Here is a 24,111-nt window from a genome sequence, read left to right as displayed (position 1 = left end):
CTCTTGTAAATGTTTGCACCCCTCTTGCCTCTTTCTGCACCCCCTTGCCTCCTTCTGCACCTCTGTTGTTTCTTTCTGCACTTGTTTCTTTTTGCACCTCTCTTGTAAATTTCTGCACCCCTCTTGCCTCTTTCTGCACCACTCTTTCCTCCTTCTGCACCTCTGTTGGTTCTTTCTGCACTGCTCCTGCTTCTTTCTGCACCTTTTTTGCTTGTTTCTGCAACTCTCTTGCCTCTTTCTGCACCTCTCTTCCCTCTTTCTGCACCCTGTTCTCCTTTTCTGCACCTCTCTTGCCTGTTTCTGCAACTCTCTTGCCTCTTTCTGCAGTTTTGATGCCTCCTTCTGCACCTCTGCTGCTTCTTTCTGAACTTCTCTTGCCTCTTTCTGCACCCCTCTTGTCTGTTTATGTACCTCTGTTGGTTCTTTCTTCACTGCTCTTGCTTCTTTCTACACCTCTCTTGCAAATGTATGTACCACTCCTGACTTTCTCTGCACCCCTCTTCCCTTCTTCTGTACCTCTGTTGGTTCTTTCTATACTGCTCTTCCTTCTTTCTCTACCTCTCATGCAACTTTCTGTACCTCTCTTGCCTCTTTCTGCACCCTCTTTCAGCACCTCTCCTGCGTCTGTTTGCACCCCAGCCCCCCTTTCTGCACCTCTTTTGCCTGTTTCTGCACTATCTTGCCTCTTTCTGCACCTCTTTTGCTTCTTACTTCACATCTCTCGCCTCTTTCTCCACCCCTCATCCCTCTTTCTGCATCTCTGATGCCTGTTTCTGCACCTCTCTTGCCTTTTTCTGTACTTCTCTTGCCTCTTTCTGCACTTCTCTTGCCTCTTTTTGCACCCCTGTTGCTTCTTTCTGCACCCCTCTTCCCTCTTTGTGCACCTCTCTTGCCTCTTTCTGCACCTCTGTTGCCTCTTTCTGCATCCCTCTTGCCTCTTTCTGCACTCCTTTTGGCTATATCTGCAACTCTCTTGATTCTTTCAGCACCCCTCTTGCCTCTTCATGCACCTCTATTGCTTCTTCCTGCATTTCTCTTGCCTCTTTCTGCATCCTTCTTGCCGCTTTCTGAACCTCTGTTGCTTCTTTCTGCACTTCTCTTGTTTTTTTCTCAACCTTTCTTCCTCTTTCAGGACTTCTGTTGCCTCTTTCTGTATTTTTCTTGCTTCTTTCTGCACCTTTATTCCGCTTTCCTTTCTACACCTCTCTACCCTCTTTCTGCACTTCTCTTGCTTCTTTCTGTGCCTTTCTTCCTCTTTCTGTACATGCCCTACCTAGGTAGGCATAGTTAGAAATTAGCTTTGAAAAAACCTTAGAAACTCACTGAAAAAAACACAGGTTTCAGGGACATTATACTTAGGGATTAGCATTTAAAAACCCTTAGAAATTCACTGAAACAAAACACAGGTTTCAGGGACATTATTGTTAGGGATTAGCATTTAAAAAACTTTAGAAATTCACTGAAAAAACCACAGGTTTCAGGGACATTTTAGTTAGGCTGACATTTCAATCGTACAAAACCAGAGAAATTTGGCCGTTATAGTTAGCTGAGCTAACTGTAACTTCCGCCCCCGCAATGCACTGCTGATGACGTCACATATTACATCACTCATGACATGGTCAGTGACATCACTGATGAAATCACTCATGAAATCTCAAATGACATCACTGGTGACATCACTGATGACATCATGCACTTAATATCTGATGCACCTTCTCACACCTTAATATAAACTTTTATATACCCACCTGAAAATATACACTACCATTCTCGAAACCATAGACAGACCAATACCAGTTAGTTCATACCCACTCACTGATTCATAGGTCTACACATACATCCACTCACCCATACATTCACTCATATGTGCAGTCACTCATCAATACAGCCACTGATAATTGCACTCATACACCCATACAGACACTCACATACCACCACTCACCCATACAGTTACTCACACACCTAGTCAGTCACCCAAAGAATCAATCACACTACCATTTACTCACCTATACAGTTATACACACACCACCTCACTTATTCACAGAGATACTAACACATACTTACTCTCTTCTACTATCACTGACACAAGCACACACTCACCCATATAGCCACTCTCACACTCACTCACACATACAGTCACTTATATACTCCAACACTCACATATACTGCATTTCCTATATGCAGCTACTCACCCATATACCACTGAGACATCCATATATTCACTGACACAGCCATACGCACACTCAGTCTACCATACCCTCCCTCATAGATGCACTCATGAACCCATATACCCAGTGATTCATCCACTCATACATCCATGCAGGGAATCACACAACCCCTCACATTTTTTAAATGCTAATCCCTAACTATAACGTCCCTGAAACCTGTGTTTTTTTCATATTTTTTCATACATTTCTAAGTTTGTTTTAAATGCTTATCCCTAACTATAACGTCCCTGAGACCTGTGTTTTTTTCAGTGAATATGTATATATATAGTCCCCCTATATTTTTTGGAGGCAGTGTGTTTTGGGTGGTATCCCCCATATTTTTAGCAAGCCTTTTATCTTCCTCACCTAGACCCACTCTTTTACCCTAAATTCAACCTTACGTCCTTTACCTCTACCCACCCCTAAACTGTCAAATAAACCATTTTCTCCCTTTACCTCTACCCACCCCTCAACCCTTATGAATTCCTTTACCTCTACCCAAAACTAAAAACACCAATTGCCAACTTTTACCTCTACCCGCACTTAAAACCCTAAAATCACCCTTATATCCCTTTACCACTACCGGTCCCTTAACCATACAAACCACCTCGCCCCCCTTTACCACTACCAATCCCATTTTAGTGGCATGATAGGGTCCCCTGCAGAATGTGAAGATGGGCTCCTAAGTCTTTTATGTCTCACAAATATTAATTGGACTTGAGTGGAATAGGGCCCCTCTGAAGGTTTGGGAGCTCCTGAAGGGCTGAGGTATGGGGGAGGGCCATGTGCAGGCATGTTCAAGGATGTACAGCAATGTGATTGGTTTGAGTGCTGTGATTCGGCGCTCAGAGAGGGAAAGGGAGCCTGGGCATGTTTTCCACCCGGTCTCCTCCCTGATGTCACGGGAGCCCAGCCCTGCCCCACCCTAACCTGGCGGCATCCGGAATACAAAAAATTAAATGATAATAATGTCTGTCATTATAATTTTATTTTTTCCATTGCACTTCTTTAAAGCAGTGGGGCGACACTCCTCTGCCTTAGTGGAGGAGCCGACACTGTTCTTGTAGTGTGTTATTTTTCAAGCTTCAAGCTGCTGCACAAATGCTTGAAGCAGACTAATGTCACGTTCACTTAAATTATCCTAATGAAGCCCTTTACCTCTACCTGAACCTTCACTTGTGGCGTAAAGTACAGCATGGTAAAGGATGCATGGTAAGGGTAAAAAATCATAGGGAATAACTTTTGTGCATGGTACTTACCTGCGTTGTGAAGATTACAGGGTGTCATACAGAGTAAGTCCATGGAGTAAAGATTACATATCTTTATAAATATCTGCAAAACCTCCTCAAAAAGTCTATTTAAAGAAAATCTCACATAATCAAGCACTAATTTCACTTCTGCAGGAGGCTACGGAAGAGGTGGGATAGAGAATAAATGGGTAATTGTTTAGCTCTAACTCCCTTCCCCCACCCACTTGTCTCACACTCCCTAATATACAATGAACTTGTAGCACGGAAGCTTGGCCAGACTCAAACCTGCAAATAGGAAAGAGCATTGCTTATGTTTCTTCAGCTGAGGACGTGACATATGTATTGACCAGGCAAAGAAAATGTGTATAATAACAGCAAGGTATGACTAGATACCATGGCAAATAAGGTCAAATTAAGGCAATATTACTCTAACATGGGGAACATTGAGACAATATACAATAGGAAATTGCCATCAGAGACTTAATGAATATGTGTTTTAAAGTTCCATAATTGCAGTGAAAAGGTGTCTTAAAAACATACTGTCAATGAAAGTCTTCAGTGACTCAAAGCACTAGGGTTGATCCACACTTGAGACTGGTACTCATGTGATACTGCACTGGAACATAAAAGGCGCTTTGCCTCTAGATTAGATGTTCTATATGTTTTGAACTCAACCCACGAATACTTCTTTGGTTCATCTAGGTGTACACGTGCCAAAGGGGACCCGTGTCATGGGTGGAACTCGAGCATGTCCTGGCTTTTTATCCAGCAGGGCTTACATGCTTTAATGTGAGTAGCAACGAGTCCCAGAATGCCGAGTCCTGTTGACTAAGGAGCCAGGATTGATTGAAAGTGTCATACGAAGCATTCTAATGCACTCTTTAAGCAATAATCCGAGAATTATGGCAGCGTGCGGGATCTGGCATCCTAAAGTTCCTAACTTTGCATAGTTATTTTTAAAACTGTGAGAAAAAGTGTAGCAATCCATAGTTTAAAATGGGAGCAGTGCATCACATGCCCTTCTTGTCCCCTGCTCTGCCCATTTCCAATCACCCGCACGCATATTTCTTCCTTCTATTCTATTCTACATGGCTGCCTTATCTAGGGTACCCAGCGCTAACTCACTGACTTAGACCAAGACAGCACAAACAACCTATCAAAAACAAATATTTTTTCAATTGTTTCCTGAACTTTACTTCGGACTGTTGTAGTTTCAGGAATATGGGTAGCCATTCCACAGTTTTGGTACACGATGAGAAAAAGAACCACCACCGTATCTTGCTCTTTTGATCGCAGGGACTTTCAAAAGTCCGTCAGAGAGTGACCAAAGAGCTTGTGTGAACATAATGGGAAACCAGATTTGCAATGATTGGGGAACTTTTACCATAAATTATCTTATGGATTAAGTAAAGAGCTTTGAATTGAATCCTCTTTTGTACTGGCAGCCAATGTAAGGTTGCCAATGCCGGGCTCGCTGACTGGTATTTTGGTATTTTGCATAAAAATCTAGTGGTGGCATTCTGAACTATGTGTAGTCTTTTAATAACATACTTAGGAATTGAAATATACAAGGTGTTACCATACTGAAGCCTAGAGCAGACCAAACTCTGCACCACTACTCTATTTGTGGATGAACAAAGCCATTTAAGAATTTTTTTCAAAGATCTAAGTATGCCAAAGCAGATTTCTGAAAGTCTGTGGGTTTATATATTAAGCCTGTCATCAATCCAGAATCCCAGATTCTTTAGGGCCTGGGGCTGAGTATGATTAGGGATGGGACTGAATGGCATAACACTTTGCATGTCGTCCACATATGATATCAAATCCAGGCCAAATGACCGAATGATCTCTGCCAGAGAGCGGACATGGATATTGAAAAGCATGGGGCTAAATGAAGAACCCTGAGGCAACCCGCACATAAGTGAAAAAATCATCGGAAGAAAAGACTTCCTCACATACCATAAAACTTCTATCTGTCAAGAAGGCTGTAAGCCAATTTAAAGTCCCCAATCCCCACTTCTTTAAACCTCTAGATAAGGGCGGTATGAGAAACGGTATCAAATGCAGCACTTAGATCTAACATGATGAGGGCGGCAGTGCCCCCCTGTCTAGAATCCTCCTTAACTCGTCAGTGGCTGTGAATACAGCTGTCTCTGTACTTCTCCCCTTTCTAAAACCCATTTGTGTGGCGTCCAAGATCTTGTGGGTTTGCCAAGCCTTCCAAAGTGTGGTGTGGCCCAGCCAACCAATCTTCCAGCAGTTTTTTCTGTCCTACCCACACCCTAGTATCCTGTCTCACAACCTACAGCCATCAAAGGCACCAACCTACTGGCCTGTCCTTGGTACCTACACTGGCACCTACCACTGTTCCTTGGGAGGGTAAACACTGTGTATGCAATTTCCTGATGATAGATGTTGCGCCCATGTAGATACTGAGGCTGGATATCCTGAATTGGGAGGTGGGACGAACAGGTATCACTTCCCCATCCCTAGCCGGGACATCAGTCATCAGTAAATCGCGGATGCAGGCAGCACCCGTCCATGGGACAGCAGTGGGTGCTGATGGGGGAAGCCTGGCAGTTTTCAACTAATAATCATGCTATTGTAGTAAAACCTAGAATAAGCCTGATTTTCCCAATTTTCTCTGACTGCATATTTATGTAATGACTAATTAGCATACTCGTAGAGGCAAAATCAATCTCCATTCATGAAGATCAGTGTGCCATGTCTGCACCCACAAGTAAAGCAGTTTGATGCACTGTTGCAAAGTAATCCGGTGACCTGGGCACCCCCAACTGTTTTTGCTGACTGGTACTGGTGGTAACTGACTCTGACTGACCTTGGGCTCTGCCTAACCAGGCCCAAGGCCAGTGCAATGCTGAAGACACACTAAGAATACTGTAAAAACACCTAAATGCACTAGGGAACACTCTGGGTTAGGGTACCCCTTTGATTGGCATGACCTCCCGTATAAGGCCCTCATACATAATGGGGCAAGGGGGCTGGAACTACCTTTAAGTCCGTAGTATATAATAGGGGATGGTGGATTAAAGGCCAGCAGCCTTTCTGCACTTGCATGTGTACTCTGCTGAAGCCTGAGGTCAGTTTAAATGCAGTCCAATGTTGCAGGATTGCTTTTAAACATGCGAATTGTGCCCAAACTTGACGTTGGTGTTTGGGGCACTTAACAATTGATAAACTACAATGTTTGGCCATATTAGGTCCCCCCGGGTTCCCCCCAAGGTATCCCAGGGGTGGGGGGTCAGGTACTTATAAGGAGAGTTCTTATAAAATGTTTTTTTATATGCCCTGGGGTTAGTGAAATTGCACATTTCACTCCCCACATTGTAGTAAACTGCTTCCCAAAATCAACTGGAGTGAGGATCTGTAATATATACACAACCCCTAAAGTCTTTCCTATGTGTTCCAGGGGTGGGGATCCTGTAGGTATAAGCAGGGTCCTTATAAAACATGTTTTATAGATCCTAGTATTGGAGAAATTGGCCAGTTCATTTTTTCTTTGCAGATCCCCAGCCCATAGGTTAACATTGCAAGAGCTTATTAATTAATAACTGGAGAAAGGAAATCCATGAAACTAGGATTAAAGGACTCAGTAGAATGGTAATAATAAATCCAACAATACGATATTGTTGAATGTATTCTAAAAAGTACAGACAAGAACTTATAAGACTTTTGTTATGCCCTGCATAGTATTTTCATATCTTGCAGTTTACCAGTTCACCTGCTGATCAGCCACAGTGCGTGTTTGGAGTAGAATGTTGAGAATGTTGTGATGCATAGAACGTTGGGAGTCTGACTGGGAGAGATATGACAGTTACAGATGGGCTGAGCAGCAGGCAGGCTGCTCCTGGTGGGGTTAGATACTACCAAGGGGTTTTGGTACTACAAAGGTGTTTGCTGTGGCATGTTACCAAGGACTGACTACTGGGCTAACCTACTTTACCTTATCCTGTTACCTGTACTACCTGTTGGATGTACCAGTAAACCAACTTGCTGTACTACTGGAATAAAGGTACTAAAGAACTTACATGGCTATCAGCGTCTACTTCATGTAAGAGTACAACAACTTTCTTGTCTATAAGCCAAACTTCAGCCCTCTGGTGCACTGCCTTCATTGGTTAAAGACGAATTGACTAGCCTAGCTGCTTTAAAGAGGTGAAAAATGACCCCTGGGGTTAGGAGGCCTATCTGGGAGGAGAGTTTGATGGTCATGGGAATGCAGTAGGCAGGGGGGGTTAGTAAATAATGCTCTTCAAAGAAAGGAGGAGACAAGCTGGAGAAACCAGTTTCATTTACACATCTCCCCTCTGCCCCACAGCCAAATGGGGGGATTTAGGAGGAATTCCCAGATGTAAGAAAGTGGAATTATGCAGATGAAGCCATCCTGTGGGCAGGTTTAGTTAGTTCTGCTCCCTCTGCTTGAAACTGAGCCATGATGAATTTTGGAGAAATTGTGCTCTCTGGGAGAAAATAATGCCACAGATTGGAGAATGTGGTCATACCCTGGGGTTTTGCCCTGAAACTCTTTGGACAGGAGTGACCTCCTGCTTGACCCAGAAAACTTGAAATAAGTATCTGAGAGGGACAGCCTCTCAGATCTGCTGCTTGAAACTTGAGAGAAGAAGGGTCCCTGCTGAGGACTTTGATTTGCACCAACCAGGCCCTGCACTTGGCAGTGGACTCCCTGCAAGCTAAAGGTTAAAAGAGCTCACCTGGACCATAACTATCAAGAATCCCCAGTCTGTAGAACTACCAGTGGATTTGTAAGGGTTTTGTCCAAGTGGATAGTGGGAACTGAAGTCCAAAACTTTCAAGGACCATCTTGGAGATGCCAGACCCTTGGAGTACGTTTTGGACACTTTGGGACCCTTTGGGAAACTTCAGGAAGAAGTTTCAGAAGTGTGGAGTAGTTTGGAGCAACTTTGGAAAAAAGCTCCATAATTGGACCCGACTCGACCTGGCCAGCCAAGCCAGTGACCCTCAACCACAAGCCGGCCTGCCATCCAGGTTCGTCCCGCTGAAAAGCTCCAGAGTCCGACTTCAAGAGTTTGACTGGGGGTAGGGAGAAACCAAAGGTGGCGAACCCTCACTGAAGTCGGCCTGGTGAAGAGCAGCGAGGGACCCCTGAAGAAAAAGCTCCTTAAAAGTTTCTAAGTCCGAACGGAGAAAAGGTGACCAGGACCAACCACGAGAGCCAAGCCGCCCACCTTCAACCGCAAGCGAGCCTGGATCCCTGGTTATCCCACTGGACAGCTCCAGAGGTTTGACTTTCATAAGTTTGATTGAGAGCAAGGCAAGCTGTCGAACCCTCACCAAATCCGGACTGGCTGAGAGGTTTGAGGGACTCCGGGAAGAAAAGCTCCAGAAAGGTTTCTAAGTCAGAAGGTAAAAACTTTGACCAAGACCTACTGCGAGGGGTAGCCACGCAGGGCTCAATCGCAGATGGCCTGAATCTTTGACTTTGGCCCGGTATAGCGCGACCAGATGTGCCAATTGTGCTATATACTGCTAAATCTTTTAAAAATCATATCTTCGGTTCTCTACAATGGATTTTTTTTCTTTTTGGCGTCATTTTAAAGATACAAATATTTCCTATTTTTATAAATTGGGGTTGGATTTTTATTGTGTGTCATGTCTTAATTATTTACTGAATTGATGTTTTTAAATGCTTTACATACCTGTCTTTGAAGTTAAGCCTGCCGGATCGCAGCCAAGCTACCAAGGGTTGAGCATGGGAATACTTTTCTAAGACCTGTACTGAGCCCTATACTGTGGTAGTGGCCTTATTGCCAGGAGCAGATATAAATTTGCCCCTACTAATAGCCCACTTTCCAACATGCACCCTTTCTGTGTTGTGACAAGTACTGTAGTAGTCAGTGCCCACATTCCCCCGTTTTCCTTACTTATGTCCCTTTGCTACAGTGCTAACTTGGAGAGTCAGTCTATAGTTCAGTGCAAATTTCAAACTATTGTAATAATTTGTTTAAATGTGAATTACTCTACGTTGCACTCTAATTTCCTTATTTTGACACATAATTTTCACTTTTCAGTTTGAGTCATGTACTGTAGCTGTATTTGATGTCTTTCATCCTCAGCTTTTATATCCACTTCTATGAGGCCATCTTTACTTCTTAAATTAGATTGTAAACAAAAAAGTCTTCATCTTTTGACAGAACTAATTTATTTGCTTTTATTTGTATTTCGTCTTAGTTTCCACGGATTGCTAAAGAGCTGAACGCCCTCTGCGGAGTGAGGTAATGCTCTGAGTACTGACTATAACCGTATTAAATCTACTTGACTTCATTAACATCACTGTTAGAAAGAGTACATTGCTATTCTAAAAGTAATAATCCTGCCCGAGTATGTAAGGGAATGCAAATATACATTTCCTGTTGCTGATTCAGTGGATTTAATAGAATGGATTTTCGACACCATGCCTGTTTTAAGTCAGTCCATTTAAGTATTGTTTCTGTTACAGTTCCACACAAATGGTTCCATGTGTTGCTGCCTCAGCAAACAGGCTGTGAGAATTCATTGTGAAGCAGTTCCGGACTGGGGAACCAAAAACAGCCCTGGCAAAAATGCTCAAACCAGCCCTGCTACCTTCGTCTCCTCTTGCTTTCTCTCTTTCTCTCTCTCCTCTCTTCTCTCACTCTTCTTCCTCTCTGACCACATTAACTCCACCTTCCATATCACCCCCTCTCTTTCTCTCTCTATTGAAACCTCCCAGTTTCTATTGCAGTTAGCGTTGGGAGCTGGGAAAAGAGCCAACAACAACAGGCGTGCCCTGGGCTTTCAAAACAGGCATCCAAGCCCCCCCCCCCCTCCCATCCCCAGCCCACTGGGGGGATGCCAAGTGGATTAAAAGGCCTGCCATTGGATAATTACGCAAACAAACATTCAGTGTTAATACATCCATAAGAAAGTGCTCATATAGGTCAAAAGACGGATCCATTCTGTGAAGTACAGGGGGCGACTTTGGTAGAACACTTTACCTCATTGACCCATCCCGTAGACAGTATGAGATGGTGAGTGATTGAGAGGGTTTGTGCAAACCCCGAGGTGGGAACTTTACCAACATGCCTAACAAAGGGGAGTGCAAATAGATCCATTGTTGGAACCCAGTAGCATGAGGCCTGAATGAACATGAGGGAATACCCAGACAGGGAGCGAGTTAACTAACTCCCGCTCCACGGGCAGTATGTCTTATGAGTTACCTGTTGGATGGCTGAGTGTACCTCTAATGCAGTCTCAGAACACAGCAACAACCAATGTGCCACCTATATGAACACTTTCTTTTGGATGTATTCACACTGAATGTTTGTTTCGTTAATTATCCAATGTTACAATAACTAAACAGTTACAGTTCGAAGGCTTTTCTGTTGCATACTCATACATGCATTGCATTTAATGACTGGACCTGACCTATGTGGGCAACAGTTCAAGGGTCTTGCAAGAACAAGAACAATGTACTAAGAACATCATTATACTATCTTTTGACAGTCTTCCCACAGGAGTTTTGCCGTTCTGGTATTAGAAAGTTATTTCGTTTTTATTTTGCATCTTTGGATGCATGCTGTCTTTCTAGTTCTTGTAAAAATTGCATACATGTTTGAAGAGTTAGCATTAATGAACTCCCAGGCAATTGTGTACGACCCATGGGAACCTCCACTTTTTACTCTTCTCACAATGTTACTTGGCAGCATTGTTGTGTTTCTTCCAATATGTATGTGAGCGATTACACACACAGATATGCAATGCTTAAATCATTTTTCATGAACATTTCAGCTCCCTATTCAGTCAGTGCCTTACCCTGGCACACACGGCAATGATTGTTAACTAGCTTGTACTTTTTTCACTGTGTGACAATTTTTAAACAGTCCGATGGAATACATTAGTGCACATGCCTGGTGGGAGTGTACCCTTGGAAGCCCATCGTACGGATGCATACACATCGTACTGCATACTTTCCATTCGTGAGTGAAGGGGGAATTAGCTTTCTCCCTCCCTGGGTCCCCTTTTTAGGTTGAGCCTAGCGACAGCGCGCATTCGCTGTTCACTCTGTGAGGCACGCTGTAGTAGGGTATGCTGTGGAAGCCTCGTCCACTCTCCGCCCATATTTGTCATTGGCTTTGTGTCATTGTCCTTCTTAAATGCTGGCTTCAGATTGGTAAATACGCTTTTTAGTCCATCCTTGGTACCGCCTTGTCTCCATTTGTTACCGCCCATAACGACTGGACCTTTTACTGGTCATGCTACACGGTCTACTTTATCGTGGCTAAGAGCACTATTTTGTTTATTTATTTTTTTATTTGCAGCGTGGTCCGCTTTCACTTTAGCAGCCGTGCTTGTTTATTTAATTAATTTGTAGTGCAGGCCGCTTTCACTTTTGCAGTCGAGCTTGTTTATTTAATTAATTTGCAGCGCAGTCTGCTCACTTTATCAACCGCGCTTGGTTATTTAATTAATTCGCTGTTTTCTTCTGCGTGAGGGGCACAGGCGGGGCTAGAGCCAGGCTCGTCACGCGAGGCTTGGTTCTTTTGTGGTGAAAGGCAGGCACTTTTATCTAAACAAGCATTTGCAATGCAATAGGTCTCACATTTATGTGAGTTTGCGCTATTGACATTGCAAATGACAATGCCACTTACTTTTGTTTCCGTTTTTAAAACATAAATAAAAGCCGGCTATGATGCAGGCATGTCACACTGTATACTTTTCATGCTTCTGCCAACGTGCACGTTGAAGTTCCTTTTGCTTTATCTCAGCCCGAGGATGTGCTGCTCAGCGAGACGCATTTCCATGAATCGGAGAATTCATTGTAACCAGATGTGGGCAGTGGCAGCAGGCACAGGTAAGCACGGTGAGGCGTGGCAGGGGGGAAGTCGACAGACAACGGAATAGGTATTATTTATTTATTTAATTATACCTATTCTGTTGTCTGTCAACTCACCCCACTCTCACCCCGTCCCGGCTCACCGCGATTACCTGTGCGGGCTGCCGCTGTTTCTATGCCACAAATAGACAGTTAAAAAACTGAGCTTTCTGTGATTTTTTTAACTAAAAAGTAATTACCAACCCTACGTTTTCAAAAACTTTTGACTCGAATCACTAATAGGGCTCATTTCCGCTTTTTTCACAGCATATCCACTTAATTAAGTCCCCCTCCAAGGCCACTTTATATAAGGTGAACTATATTTTTACCAATCTGATAGTTTCTTTGTTTCCCTCAGGATCTGGACACCATGATTAATAGAAAATCCTTTTCCTTTTATTTTCTAGGGTCTTGTTCAAGTTCCCCTTTGAGGCAAGAGGCCGGTAGGCCCTTGTCCTCTGAATAATTTTGCATCTCACCTGGATTTTTCAGGTGAGAATGCAGTTTTCTTTTGGAAAGAGATGGCACATATACACACATATTTTAAACTAGTTTTAATTAAGTTGGGCAAATTGGCCCCCCTTTACCCAATAGGTTGCTCCCTTCTATTCTATCACAAAGTCCTGACGAAGACCCGCTGTTGAGGCTCTAACTGGCCCCTCTCCTGTGTGTTGGGTTGAAACGTCGACATTTTGAAAAGCCTGAATTGGATTATTCTTCCAGAACAATGAGCAATTATGATTGAAACTACTACTCCTGTACAATGAGATCACATTTATGATGCGCAAATAAATGTAACGGACAGTCTTCTATACAATGGTTATGTTATATGTATGAGGTCCATATTCTCTTTTCAATCTCTAACCAAAATTTCATACATGGGCACTCCTTTTGAGCACTTTCTCGCTCTTATCTTTCTATCTGGAGCGACCATATGTAAATAATGTAATTATACTGTCAAGATGCATATATAAAAAACTCATGCATTTACTTCTGTGTGTGTGTGATTGACATTAATGTATGCCCCCTACTTCAGGACTGAGGAGGTTGGTGTAGACAAATGAAATTAGGACAAGCTAATTAGTTTGATCTTGTCCTGTCAGTTGGTCTCTCCGATTGGACCACTGTTGTAACTTTCTAAAAATGGCATTATCAGAACTGTAACTTAAAATCCAAATTTACCATTAGATAGTGTTTTAAATTACAATTCTTTAGACACCAAAGTCGATGTTCCTACTTACTCCCTATTGAAAGTTATCACTTATTAAATATAATAAGGTAACCCAATGTTATTCTATGGAAGAGGTAAGCCTTGCAGTAGTGAAAAATGAATGTAAGGGTTTTTCATTACCAAGACCTAACAATTAAAAGTACATGCCCAACTTTTGGAAATACACTGCACCATGCCCTATAAGTTATTTAGGATCTTCCCTAGGGATGACTTATATGTATTAAAAAGGAAGGGTTAGGGCTGACAAAAGGTATATTTTCCCAGGCCTGAATGGCAGCTTAAAACTGCACAAACAGGCTGCAATGGCAGGCCTGAGATATGTTGTAAAAGATTAGGTAAGTGGCTGGCATAATAGTGCTACAGGCCCACTAATATTTAATTTACAGATCCAGGGTACATGTAGTTCCACTTTACTATGAACTTAAAAGTAAATAATTATGCTAATTGGGTTTAAGCCAATTTCACCATGTTTACAGCAGAAAGCACACACACTTTAGCACTGATTAGCAGTGGTAAGGTGCACAGAGTTCTGAAAACCAACAAAAACGGGTGCAGAAAACAGGATGGTGAAGCCAAATTTTGGGGATGACCCTGCAGAATGGGCCAAGTCCAAAAGTTGGGATAAAGACTATGCAGCCTTGGTATTCAGCAGGCTGACATTAAGTAGTACTGGCTGCGGCTTCTGATCAAAATTTTGGGTCCTGGCACTTCATTTACAATTCAAGCAATGCGTGCTATGTATATTTGGATTGTATTAAAGGAGACAGACAGATCTGCTCACCGTGGTCCTTGTGCTATAAGTGCACTTCATGCCCATTACTGTGCTGTAGGAAGCAGTAACACTCCCGATTGTGTGTGTTGAGGAGACTAAGCCTTATCTACACTATGGCGGCTGCAATAATCCATCACAACCTGGTGGATGCTCCATCGCTGTATTACAGAAGATGCACTTTTAAAATGAAGGACAAGATATTGGTACTTCAGAGGCAGACTCCATGCCCCAGGCCTTATTTTTCATTTGGCATTTCCGAGGTGGGCTGGAGCCTGGGGAGGCCGTTATTTTAAGTCCCGGCCTTCTGTTCCTTTATTGCGGCAAGGGCACTGCAAGGCACAAGCAAAAAAGAAAGAGAGAAGGTAGAAAGAGCACAGAGAGAGAGGGGGGGGAGACACACCATATGGATAGATGAAAGACAAAGAGTGTGGAAGAAATGAAGGGGGAGGTTGGTTTGAACATTTTTGCCATGGCTGCTTTGGTTCCTAGTTGGGCCCTGGCAGACCAGCATGTACTTCCACAGCGTGTTTGTCTAGCATGCAATCGCTCTACCTGACATGGCGGCAGAGCTGACCTTTGTTAGGATAACGCCCTGGGCAGAGAGAAATTTGGCACCCTTGCTGATGCTAGCAAATTAAATGATGCAAAAAGAACAAATGATGGACAGAAAGCAGAACAGTGTCATACATTCACCCCAGGACAGTGAGCTGGGACTAAATCCATCGTTTTCTTGCTCACCATGTCATTCCAGTTTGAGCCCAGCCATATGCAAATCAGTCTTGACCCTGTGCCTCATGGGAACAGTCCAGCCCAAATTGCCAGGCCAGGTCCTCACTGGACTGGAAACAAGCATCCTAGGACCATTTTTGGGGTATCACCCCTCATCAGCCAGGGTAGCTCCACTTCAGAGCAGGGGCCCCAGTCAGGGTGAAAAATGCAAAAAGAAAAATTGATGGACAGAATGCAGAACAATGTCATACATTCACCCCAGTACAGAGATCTGGGCCTAACTCCATTGTGTTTTTTTTGCTCACCATGCCATTCAAACTTGAAACCCAGCCATATGCAAATCAGTCTTGACCCTTTACCTCATGGGAACAGTCCAGTCCAAACTGCCAGGCCAGGTCCTCCCTGGACTGGAAACAAGCATCCTAAGACCGGTTTCGGGGTTTCACCCCATATTAGCCAGGATAGCTCGACTCCAGTGGCATGGAGAGTGTGGGACCCACGTCTGGGCATACCCATCCCACTCAGGGTGAAAAATGTAAAAGGAAAAATTGATAGATAGACAGAATGCAGAACAATGTCATACATTAACCCCAGTACAGAGACCTGGACCTAAATATCGTTTTTTTGCTCATCATGTCATTCCAGTTTGGACCCAGCCATATGCAAACAGTCTTGACCCTGTGCCCCATGGGAACAGTCCAGCCCAACTGCCAGGCGAGGTCCTCCCTGGACTGGAAGCAAGCAGCAAATAAAATGAGGCAGCAGGGGGCCCCATTTGTGTTCACTGGTCAGTCCATGGCTGAGAAATGAATTAGTGCCAATATCGGCCACAATCACCAGCCCTCCTACAGCAACGTACAGGTAGCATAAATAAGCAGACAAGACAACTTTTGGTGGAGAAAATTGCTGCAGGTTTATTAGCATACCAAATATGTCAACATGGTGGGTTATCTTACAGGCGATCCAAAGGCAAGCCGCCCCTCGCGGCCTACCACCTGATGGGCCAACTTGCATTGTGGTCTTAGCCAATCGGTGCTTAGCGGTTGTGGTGAGGGGATAGCCCCTCCCACTTCCATTGAACCATTGGTCCACCATATAACTCACATCCCCCCCACGAGGGGCGGAGCATTCAAGCGACCCCCGGTTGTACAGGTTTCCAACCGCCCGTAGGACAGATGGGGCGCCATCGCACCCCAGGGTCCACCGCACAGACTTCCTGGAGATATTCGGCCTCAGCGCCCTTTGTGCTCCTGAAGATGGTATCCCTGAGTACCTTTCTGCCTCTGGATCGCTATGTAACTCCGCCACAGCCCTGGGTGTGCCGACCGTCGCAGCGAGGGCCCCCCACCAAGGCCGGCGCTCCTACTTACATCCAGCTATTTCCAGGGCCTCCCCTAGGTCCAGGAGGAACAATCCCATGCCTATGCTGGAGAGATGTATCCCATCGTCCTCGAAACACCCTGTGGATTTAGCATGAAGCAAACCATGTCTTATGAATCCAAACCTCATTTGTTCGGTGAATTTACGCATCGCGCAATTGACTCTCCTGCACGCAGCCTCCATTGCCTCCCCAGATCGGGTTCCCTGCCACAGGAGCAGTGGAGTGATCTCTGACCACCACAGTTCGCATGTCCCTAACTGATTGCTTAATTTGCAAATTGTGGCTCTCATGTTTTGAAGCAATGTCCTTTTGCCCAGTGCCATAGGGTCGTTACCTCCCAGGTGTATAACTAGCACGTTGGGGGGACTGGTAACTCCCCCCAGTCTCTGCTGAAGTTTGTCCAACAACCCATTCCATCACATGCACGGGTACCCCAGCCAAGTTATCTCGTGTTTGAAAAGCCATGCCTCCACTTCCTGCTTGCAGCCCACTGTGCCAATATGCTGACGCCGGAGTGACCAATCACCCAGACCTTTGTTCCTGGTAAATAAAGAAATGTGATGTTGCAAAACGTTTATTAACAACACAGCACTCAATAATGAAACATTAAAATTACACTGAACAACACACTGCCGCCAGTACCCGGAAAACCGGTTCCTGCGAGCAAATCAAATTACGTGGCTCATGGCCATGCTCACTTTGCCACTGGATTCAAGCAAGCCTGGCTGAAGACGGCTGATATGCCAGAAACCGGTCCTAGGAAGCTTGTTTCCGGTCCGGGGAAGGCATGGCTTGGCAGTTCGTGCTGGACTGTTCCCATGAGGCACAGGGTCAGACTGATTTGCATATGGCCATGTCTGAACTGGGGTGGCAGAGTGGGCTAAAGAATGGTGATGGATCAATCCCAGATCTGTTGACTGGGTGTGAGTGTTTGATTGGTTCTGATGCTCCGTCCATCACCACCCCTTTGTGTACCGCTCATACACAATTGTAAACAGAAAATTAAACACCACACCTCCATCAGTTGCCAGGACCCGGCTGTTGAAAGGCCAATAAAGTTCGTGGGCTCATGGACGTATGTATCTTTTGAAACAGTGGGATTGCCAACACCCCATCTGTTTGATACCCTCTGCTGGCAAGCCTTCCTTAAACGCTGTAGTTGCTGCCCCTATGCGGAAGGAGTGGCTGCAGAAACGCTTGCTAGGGTCCTTGTTGCCAGACAGTGCCAGGCACGCGTGCATAATGTGTTCCACCTGGTACATTGTAAGGGGCGTGCTGTCTGCATGTAGGAAAAGGTAACCGTCCACTGCCGGGCGCAGGGCCAAATAGGCGGCGAACAGCCTGACTGGGCAATACCTGCCATCCCTCAAACTGCGCAGCCAGAAAACCCTTCCCTCCCCACTCTGATCAGTCTTAGACCTTCTTACTTTAAGGGAGTCCCTTGAGAGCACCACATCCTGCCTTTTCAGTGCCACCCCAGACTTATCATTCTTCGCTCTGGCCACCAACTCACTAATTCGAAGTGCCCCAAAGAAACGCCGACTCAATGCAGACTCAAACGCCGAGTGAGTGTCCTTGTGCATCCAATCTAGCAGTGTCTCAAAGTCTATGTGGGACCTATTGTCCGGTGCCTTTGGTTCACTCCTGGCCTACCCTTTTAATGCAGCTCTGATCACAAAGGATCTTGTTGGATCTGACTGCCCCTTTAGTCTGACGTGGTGGCTGATTGCTGCAAGATGGCCCAATATCCATGAATGACTCTTCCCATTGTCTTTAGCCCACAATATGAAGGACTGCACTCAGCTTTCTAAAGATAGTTCGCCTTCATCCCATGGCCCCATCACTGAACAAAATTTTTGCATGCAGGACTTATATCTCTTGTTTGTCCCGGGCGCTAGGGATAGCTCACCCAGGCCCCTCATTTGCTTTTCCACTTCAACAGGAACCAAAGGTGCGCTGGGTAAGGGGTCCCCTCCTCTCTCGCTCTTGGCCACACCTCCCAGAACCGGCGCCACTGAAAATGAGAGAGAGCATCAGCCGCTGTGTTCTGCACACCCTGAATGTGTTGCACCCTGCATTCAAATCATCAATGGAGGGGAGGGAAAAAGAAGCGGTGGTCTATTCAGCTTCCAATGGTTAGTACAAAATCAACAAGGAGGGGGGGAAATAGACCACTTGTCCTGTGTACCAGGGTCTTATTTAACGTAGTTGGTGTTAAAAAACCCTCATATACGTACACAAGTCTCGGGCGGTATATGTTGGTTCTCCGCCTTCGTGTGTCGTAATAGCATTATCATTGGGTTTTTTTTGTCCAAATGCTCGCCTCCCCATGGAGGAAGACCAACTGGTTCTGCAGTAGTGGTCAGAGAGATAAAAAAGAGGGTGTGCTCGTGCTCAGTGAGAAGGTGATTCTGAAGATAAAAATCCTGCTGTCAAAACTCTTTTTCTTTATTCTTGAGATCTTTGACTTGGGAAATTAAAATCGTGAACGTGCATGTGGAGACCTAGTTATTGGTCTGATGCACTGATTATTGTCTTTAGAAGGTCTGGTCTACATGTTTCAGCCTCGTGCAGAGTCTAGAGGCTTTCGTCAGGACCAAGGGGGATTAGGGGGAGCTATCTTGGGCTCACCTTGTGAATTCTGGGGCGGTTATAATGTACTCACCACCCTAGATGTAAGGAGTCAGATCTAATAGTATCTGTTCCTGCGAAAAAGAAATAGCGTGTATTATCACATACCAACAACACATTAATTGTTAGTGTTCTCTCTTATGGTTAATGCTAAAACGGATACTTTTAACAGACAGTCTTAGTGTACTGTAATCATTGCGCTTTACTGGTGCTTCGTCACTCACAGATTTAGTGAAAGAAAGATTTACGGTCGAGTTAAAAACAGAGGTCAAGTAAACACCACATCGCTTATATTTGCTTGTTTAAGTTGTATAGCCTGTTGGCAGTATGTTTATTCTCAGTTCATTACTAATCTACATGTAGTAGGAAAGAAAAGAAATCGGCTATCGCTGTTAGAACAAGCGCGAAGTCTCAATCTGAAGCTAATGGGAGTAATTCTCATAAAAGGGGATTACCTTGTTTTAGAATTGAACATCTTGCTTCAGGATATTAGTCAGGTGGTAGAAAACCTGTTGCTGTTGGAGAGGGAGAAAGAGTTAGTGTTCTTACTCACTGTTTGGCGCTAATTTTTTGGAGACGGCTTCCGCGTCGCTTACCGGTTCCTCCGGCAGACCCGCTTGTTCTGACTCTGACGTTATCCTGGGACAACGTGCATTCCGGTGGACTCGCGTTAAAAAGACCGTCATTACAAAAATCGAGGAAAGACTTCCCGGTTTGGTTGGCATTCAGTTGTTAGTAACTGGTTGGCAATTCAGTGTGCAATTGTCAACATCGATGCCAGGGGTAATGAGAAAGCCAAAGGTGGTCTTTTAAAAAATGTGGTAATGCATTAAGGCGAGTACTTCTGATTGGCAATGTTCCGTCTTGCAAAATGGGAGTGGTGTCCATATTTTGTTGATGATGTTTATCACTTCTAGATTCATAATGTTTTTCGGAGTGGTCTTCCTTATGTTACTTGTTTGCCTCCCTCTTATGTGAAATAGAGGAGGTGTTTATCATCATTTACAGAGAGAGGACCAGGGTATGGAATCGTTCAACCCTTCTTTATCTGTCTTCAGACGATGGACCCAGCGTTGTTCTTTCTCGAAAAGTAGTTGTTCAGCATTATGATTTTTGAACGTTAGAGTCTCCAATATTACCCAATTCAGATCTTCAAGGGTGTGGTTAGTGTCTATAAAGTGCTTGCTCATTTTTGTTGTTGCCCTTTTGCACGAGATGTTGCTGCGATGTTCAATGATACGTTGTTTGGCTTTTCGGCAGGTCATTCCTACGTATCTCAGGTTGCAAGGGCAAACTATCATGTACACCACATGTGTGGTGTTGCAATTTGTGTGATTGCGTAATTCCCATTTGAAGTTGGGAAGGAGTTGCAGAGATTTTGTTATTTTAGTTAACTTGCAAACTGAGCAGGAGCCACATGGGTAGTGACCTACTACCGGACTCAGATTCCAGGCTGTTGTTAAAGTTGCTGTTGTGGTCATAGTCCTTGGTCTCGTGTGGACCAGGATGTCTTTAATGTTTTTGGTTCTCTTGTTGGCAAATCTTGGTTTTGGCCATTTCAGTGTGCTCGAGGTCAGTATTCTCCAGTTCTTGTTAATAATTTTCTTGACTGTGTTAGATTCAGTGTTATATGTTGTAACACATGTCATTAAATCCTCAGGTTCTTCTCGTTGTATGGTAGATAATAGGTTTTCTCTGGGTTGATTGCGTGCTCTCTTTTGACATTTCCTTATCGTTTTGATAGGGTAGTCTCTTTTGGTGAGTCGGTGTTCCAGATCTTTTGCTTGCTGTTTGTAATCTTCCAAATCACTGCAGTTTCGTTTCAAGCGGAGGAACTGACTGTAGGGTAAATTGTCTCTCAGAGGTCGAGGATGAAAACTCTTATAAGAGAGAATGCTGTTTCTGGCCGTCGGTTTATAGAAAGTCCTGGTGTGTAATGACTCGTTCATGGAAAAGATGGTTACATCAAGGAAGTCCAGTTGGTGTTTATCGGCTGTTAGTGTGAAATTGAGGCAGTCATCCCTCATATTGATCCAGGTTAGGAAGTTCTTTAGGGCTTCTTGGCTGTCTTCCCATATCATAAACACGTCGTCTATGTACCGTCGCCAGAACCTGATTTTTTCGTGGAAGGGGTTATTGGGGGTTTGTATGTGTTCCAGTTCGAAGTTGCTCACATACAATCCTGCTACACTAGGAGCAAATGTACTGCCCATTGAAGTTCCGTGGCATTGTCCAAATAAGGTCCCTTCGAATTCAAAATAATTCTCTGTGAGGGCTAATCTGCAACATTCCAACACGAAATGTCGAGGTGTTCTGTAGGTCCAATCACAAGAGAATAAGATGTTTTCTAGAGTATTCAAAGTCTTCTCTTGAGGTAGACTGGTGTAGAGGCTCTCCACATCTAAGCCTACTAGGAGCATGGTGTTTTCATTGTAGGTCTGGTCTTTCAGTAGATTCAGGAGATCACGGGTGTCCTTCAAGTATGTCGGGGTCTTTTGTACCAGTGGTTTTAGGAATTGGTCAGCAAATTGGGAGAGTGGTTCTAATACAGACCCAATTCCTGATACTATTGGGCGTCCCGGTGGTGGAATTTTATTTTTATGTATCTTTGGTAAAGAATAAAAATAAGGAACTCTCGGTGTTTTGGTTTTTAGAAAATCCGCTTCTAGTTTGGAAATCCATTGGTTGATTTCGGCTTCGTCAACCATTAGCTCGATGGTCCTTTGCAATCTTTTGGTGGGGTCAATCGTCAATTTGGTGTAAAATCTTCTGTCAGAAAGAAGGTCAGTGCATTGTTGGTTGTAGCCTTGGTTAGTTAGGAGGACGATGGCTCCTCCTTTGTCTGCTGGTTTTATGACTAGATTGTCTTTTTTGCTTAGCTCATCCAGCGCTCTTTGTTCCTTTCTTGATAGGTTCACATATGGTTTTCTGCTGTTGGTACTCAGATTGTCAACTTCTTGCATGATAGCTTGTTCGAACGCTTGGATTTCAACTGGTACAAGATGTGTTGGTGGATTGAATGTAGATTTGGGCCTCAGATTTGTATCGCTTTCTTTTGATTGGATTTCTTTGTCTTTGAAGAATGTCTTCAGTTTAATTTTCCTACAGAATTCTGCTAGTTCGCATTTTAACTTGAAGATGTCGAGCGGTGGAGTTGGGACAAAGCCTAGACCCTTGTTGAGGACAATTTCCTGTTCGTTGGTGAGTATGGTCTCCGTGAGGTTGACTACCAGCGATTCGTCGAACTGGTTCCTGGTTGTTCTTTGGTCATGCTCCGGGTATGTATTTGTCCCTCCTGCTCGTTCCAAGTGACTGTTTTTCTTCTTGCTCTCTGGCGCCCGGGGCCTCTTCCTAAAAAAGGAGAGGATGATGGTTGTGCACCCATCATTTGGCCCATTTGTGGAGGACCCTGGAAGTAAGGATTCATCCATCCCTGGTAATTCGGCATGTAGGGTTGGAAAAAAGGAGGTGGTTGTTCGTAGTATCTCGGCATCTGCCAGTTGTTCCCTCTTTGGCGTCGGTTTCTCCTATTTTGGCCCCTACCTCTTCTTATGGTCGTACCTTCATCACCACTCCAGTCAGAGTTGTTATTTGAGCTCCCTGCTGAGGAATCGTCATCTTCTTTGTAGTCTGGAGAGACGTAATCTTCCCTTGAGTAGGGATGCATCTTTTCCATTGAAAATCTTTTGAGGTCTTTGTTCAATTTCTGGATTTTGTTCTGAGTAATGTATTCCTTTGTCTCATTCATGTCTTTATTTATCTCCTCGAGTTTTTTCTTAAAGACGGAGATTTGTACCATAGTTTTTAATTTGGCTTCGCTGGTTTGTATGCTGATTGTCAGTGTTTCAACCAGACGTGTTGCTGTTTTGATTATAAGGACTAAATAGTCTCGGGTACATTTCCATGAAATGGAAGACCAGTCTTTGCGGAAGAGTATATCTTTCAGGAAGATACGGGGGGCATTCTGTACCCATAGGCCTTTGGGTGCTGAGTTGGCACGTAAATATTCCTTCATGATTATGCCATGAATTGCTGTTCTGACTAGCTCTTTCTTTGTCTCCGTGAGTTCATCCCACTCGTTCGTTTGTGTTAGCGTTTGTGCCAGATCTCTGTCTTGTAATAAAGAAGATTCTGACAATATGGCGTTTACTTCTTCCTCTGTGTAGCTCAATCCTTGCATCTCAGCCATTGTCAGTTCTGTGGGTGGTTTTAATGTCCGTGTCTCACTCACTTATTTGGCTGTGAGAAGGGTTTTGTTGAGGGAGACCGTACTCCCTGAATTAGAATTAAATTTCCCACAGCTGTGCGCTGCTTATGACTACAAATCATCAATGGAGGGGAGGGAAAAAGAAGCGGTGGTCTATTCAGCTTCCAATGGTTAGTACAAAATCAACAAGGAGGGGGGGAAATAGACCACTTGTCCTGTGTACCAGGGTCTTATTTAACGTAGTTGGTGTTAAAAAACCCTCATATACGTACACAAGTCTCGGGCGGTATATGTTGGTTCTCCGCCTTCGTGTGTCGTAATAGCATTATCATTGGGTTTTTTTTGTCCAAATGCTCGCCTCCCCATGGAGGAAGACCAACTGGTTCTGCAGTAGTGGTCAGAGAGATAAAAAAGAGGGTGTGCTCGTGCTCAGTGAGAAGGTGATTCTGAAGATAAAAATCCTGCTGTCAAAACTCTTTTTCTTTATTCTTGAGATCTTTGACTTGGGAAATTAAAATCGTGAACGTGCATGTGGAGACCTAGTTATTGGTCTGATGCACTGATTATTGTCTTTAGAAGGTCTGGTCTACATGTTTCAGCCTCGTGCAGAGTCTAGAGGCTTTCGTCAGGACCAAGGGGGATTAGGGGGAGCTATCTTGGGCTCACCTTGTGAATTCTGGGGCGGTTATAATGTACTCACCACCCTAGATGTAAGGAGTCAGATCTAATAGTATCTGTTCCTGCGAAAAAGAAATAGCGTGTATTATCACATACCAACAACACATTAATTGTTAGTGTTCTCTCTTATGG

General features: G+C 44.2%; 1 protein-coding gene across 2 annotated transcripts in view; it reads left to right on the top strand.

Moving 5' to 3' along the window:
* Nucleotides 1–24,111, top strand: part of LOC146835074 (vitamin D3 hydroxylase-associated protein-like) — a 305,684-nt gene that overhangs the window by 230,086 nt on the left and 51,487 nt on the right. For both annotated transcript variants that reach the window (XM_085602740.1, XM_085602739.1), the window contains exon 11: nucleotides 9,689–9,732. In XM_085602740.1, the coding sequence (XP_085458866.1) occupies nucleotides 9,689–9,732 (44 nt within the window). The remainder of the gene's footprint in view (nucleotides 1–9,688; nucleotides 9,733–24,111) is intronic.

This window comes from Triturus cristatus, chromosome 4_2, assembly GCF_964204655.1.
Source record: "Triturus cristatus chromosome 4_2, aTriCri1.1, whole genome shotgun sequence".
Classification (NCBI taxonomy): Eukaryota; Metazoa; Chordata; class Amphibia; order Caudata; family Salamandridae; genus Triturus; species Triturus cristatus.
The sequence above is the reverse complement of the archived record's forward strand: the minus strand, read 5'-3'. Positions and strand labels throughout refer to the sequence as shown.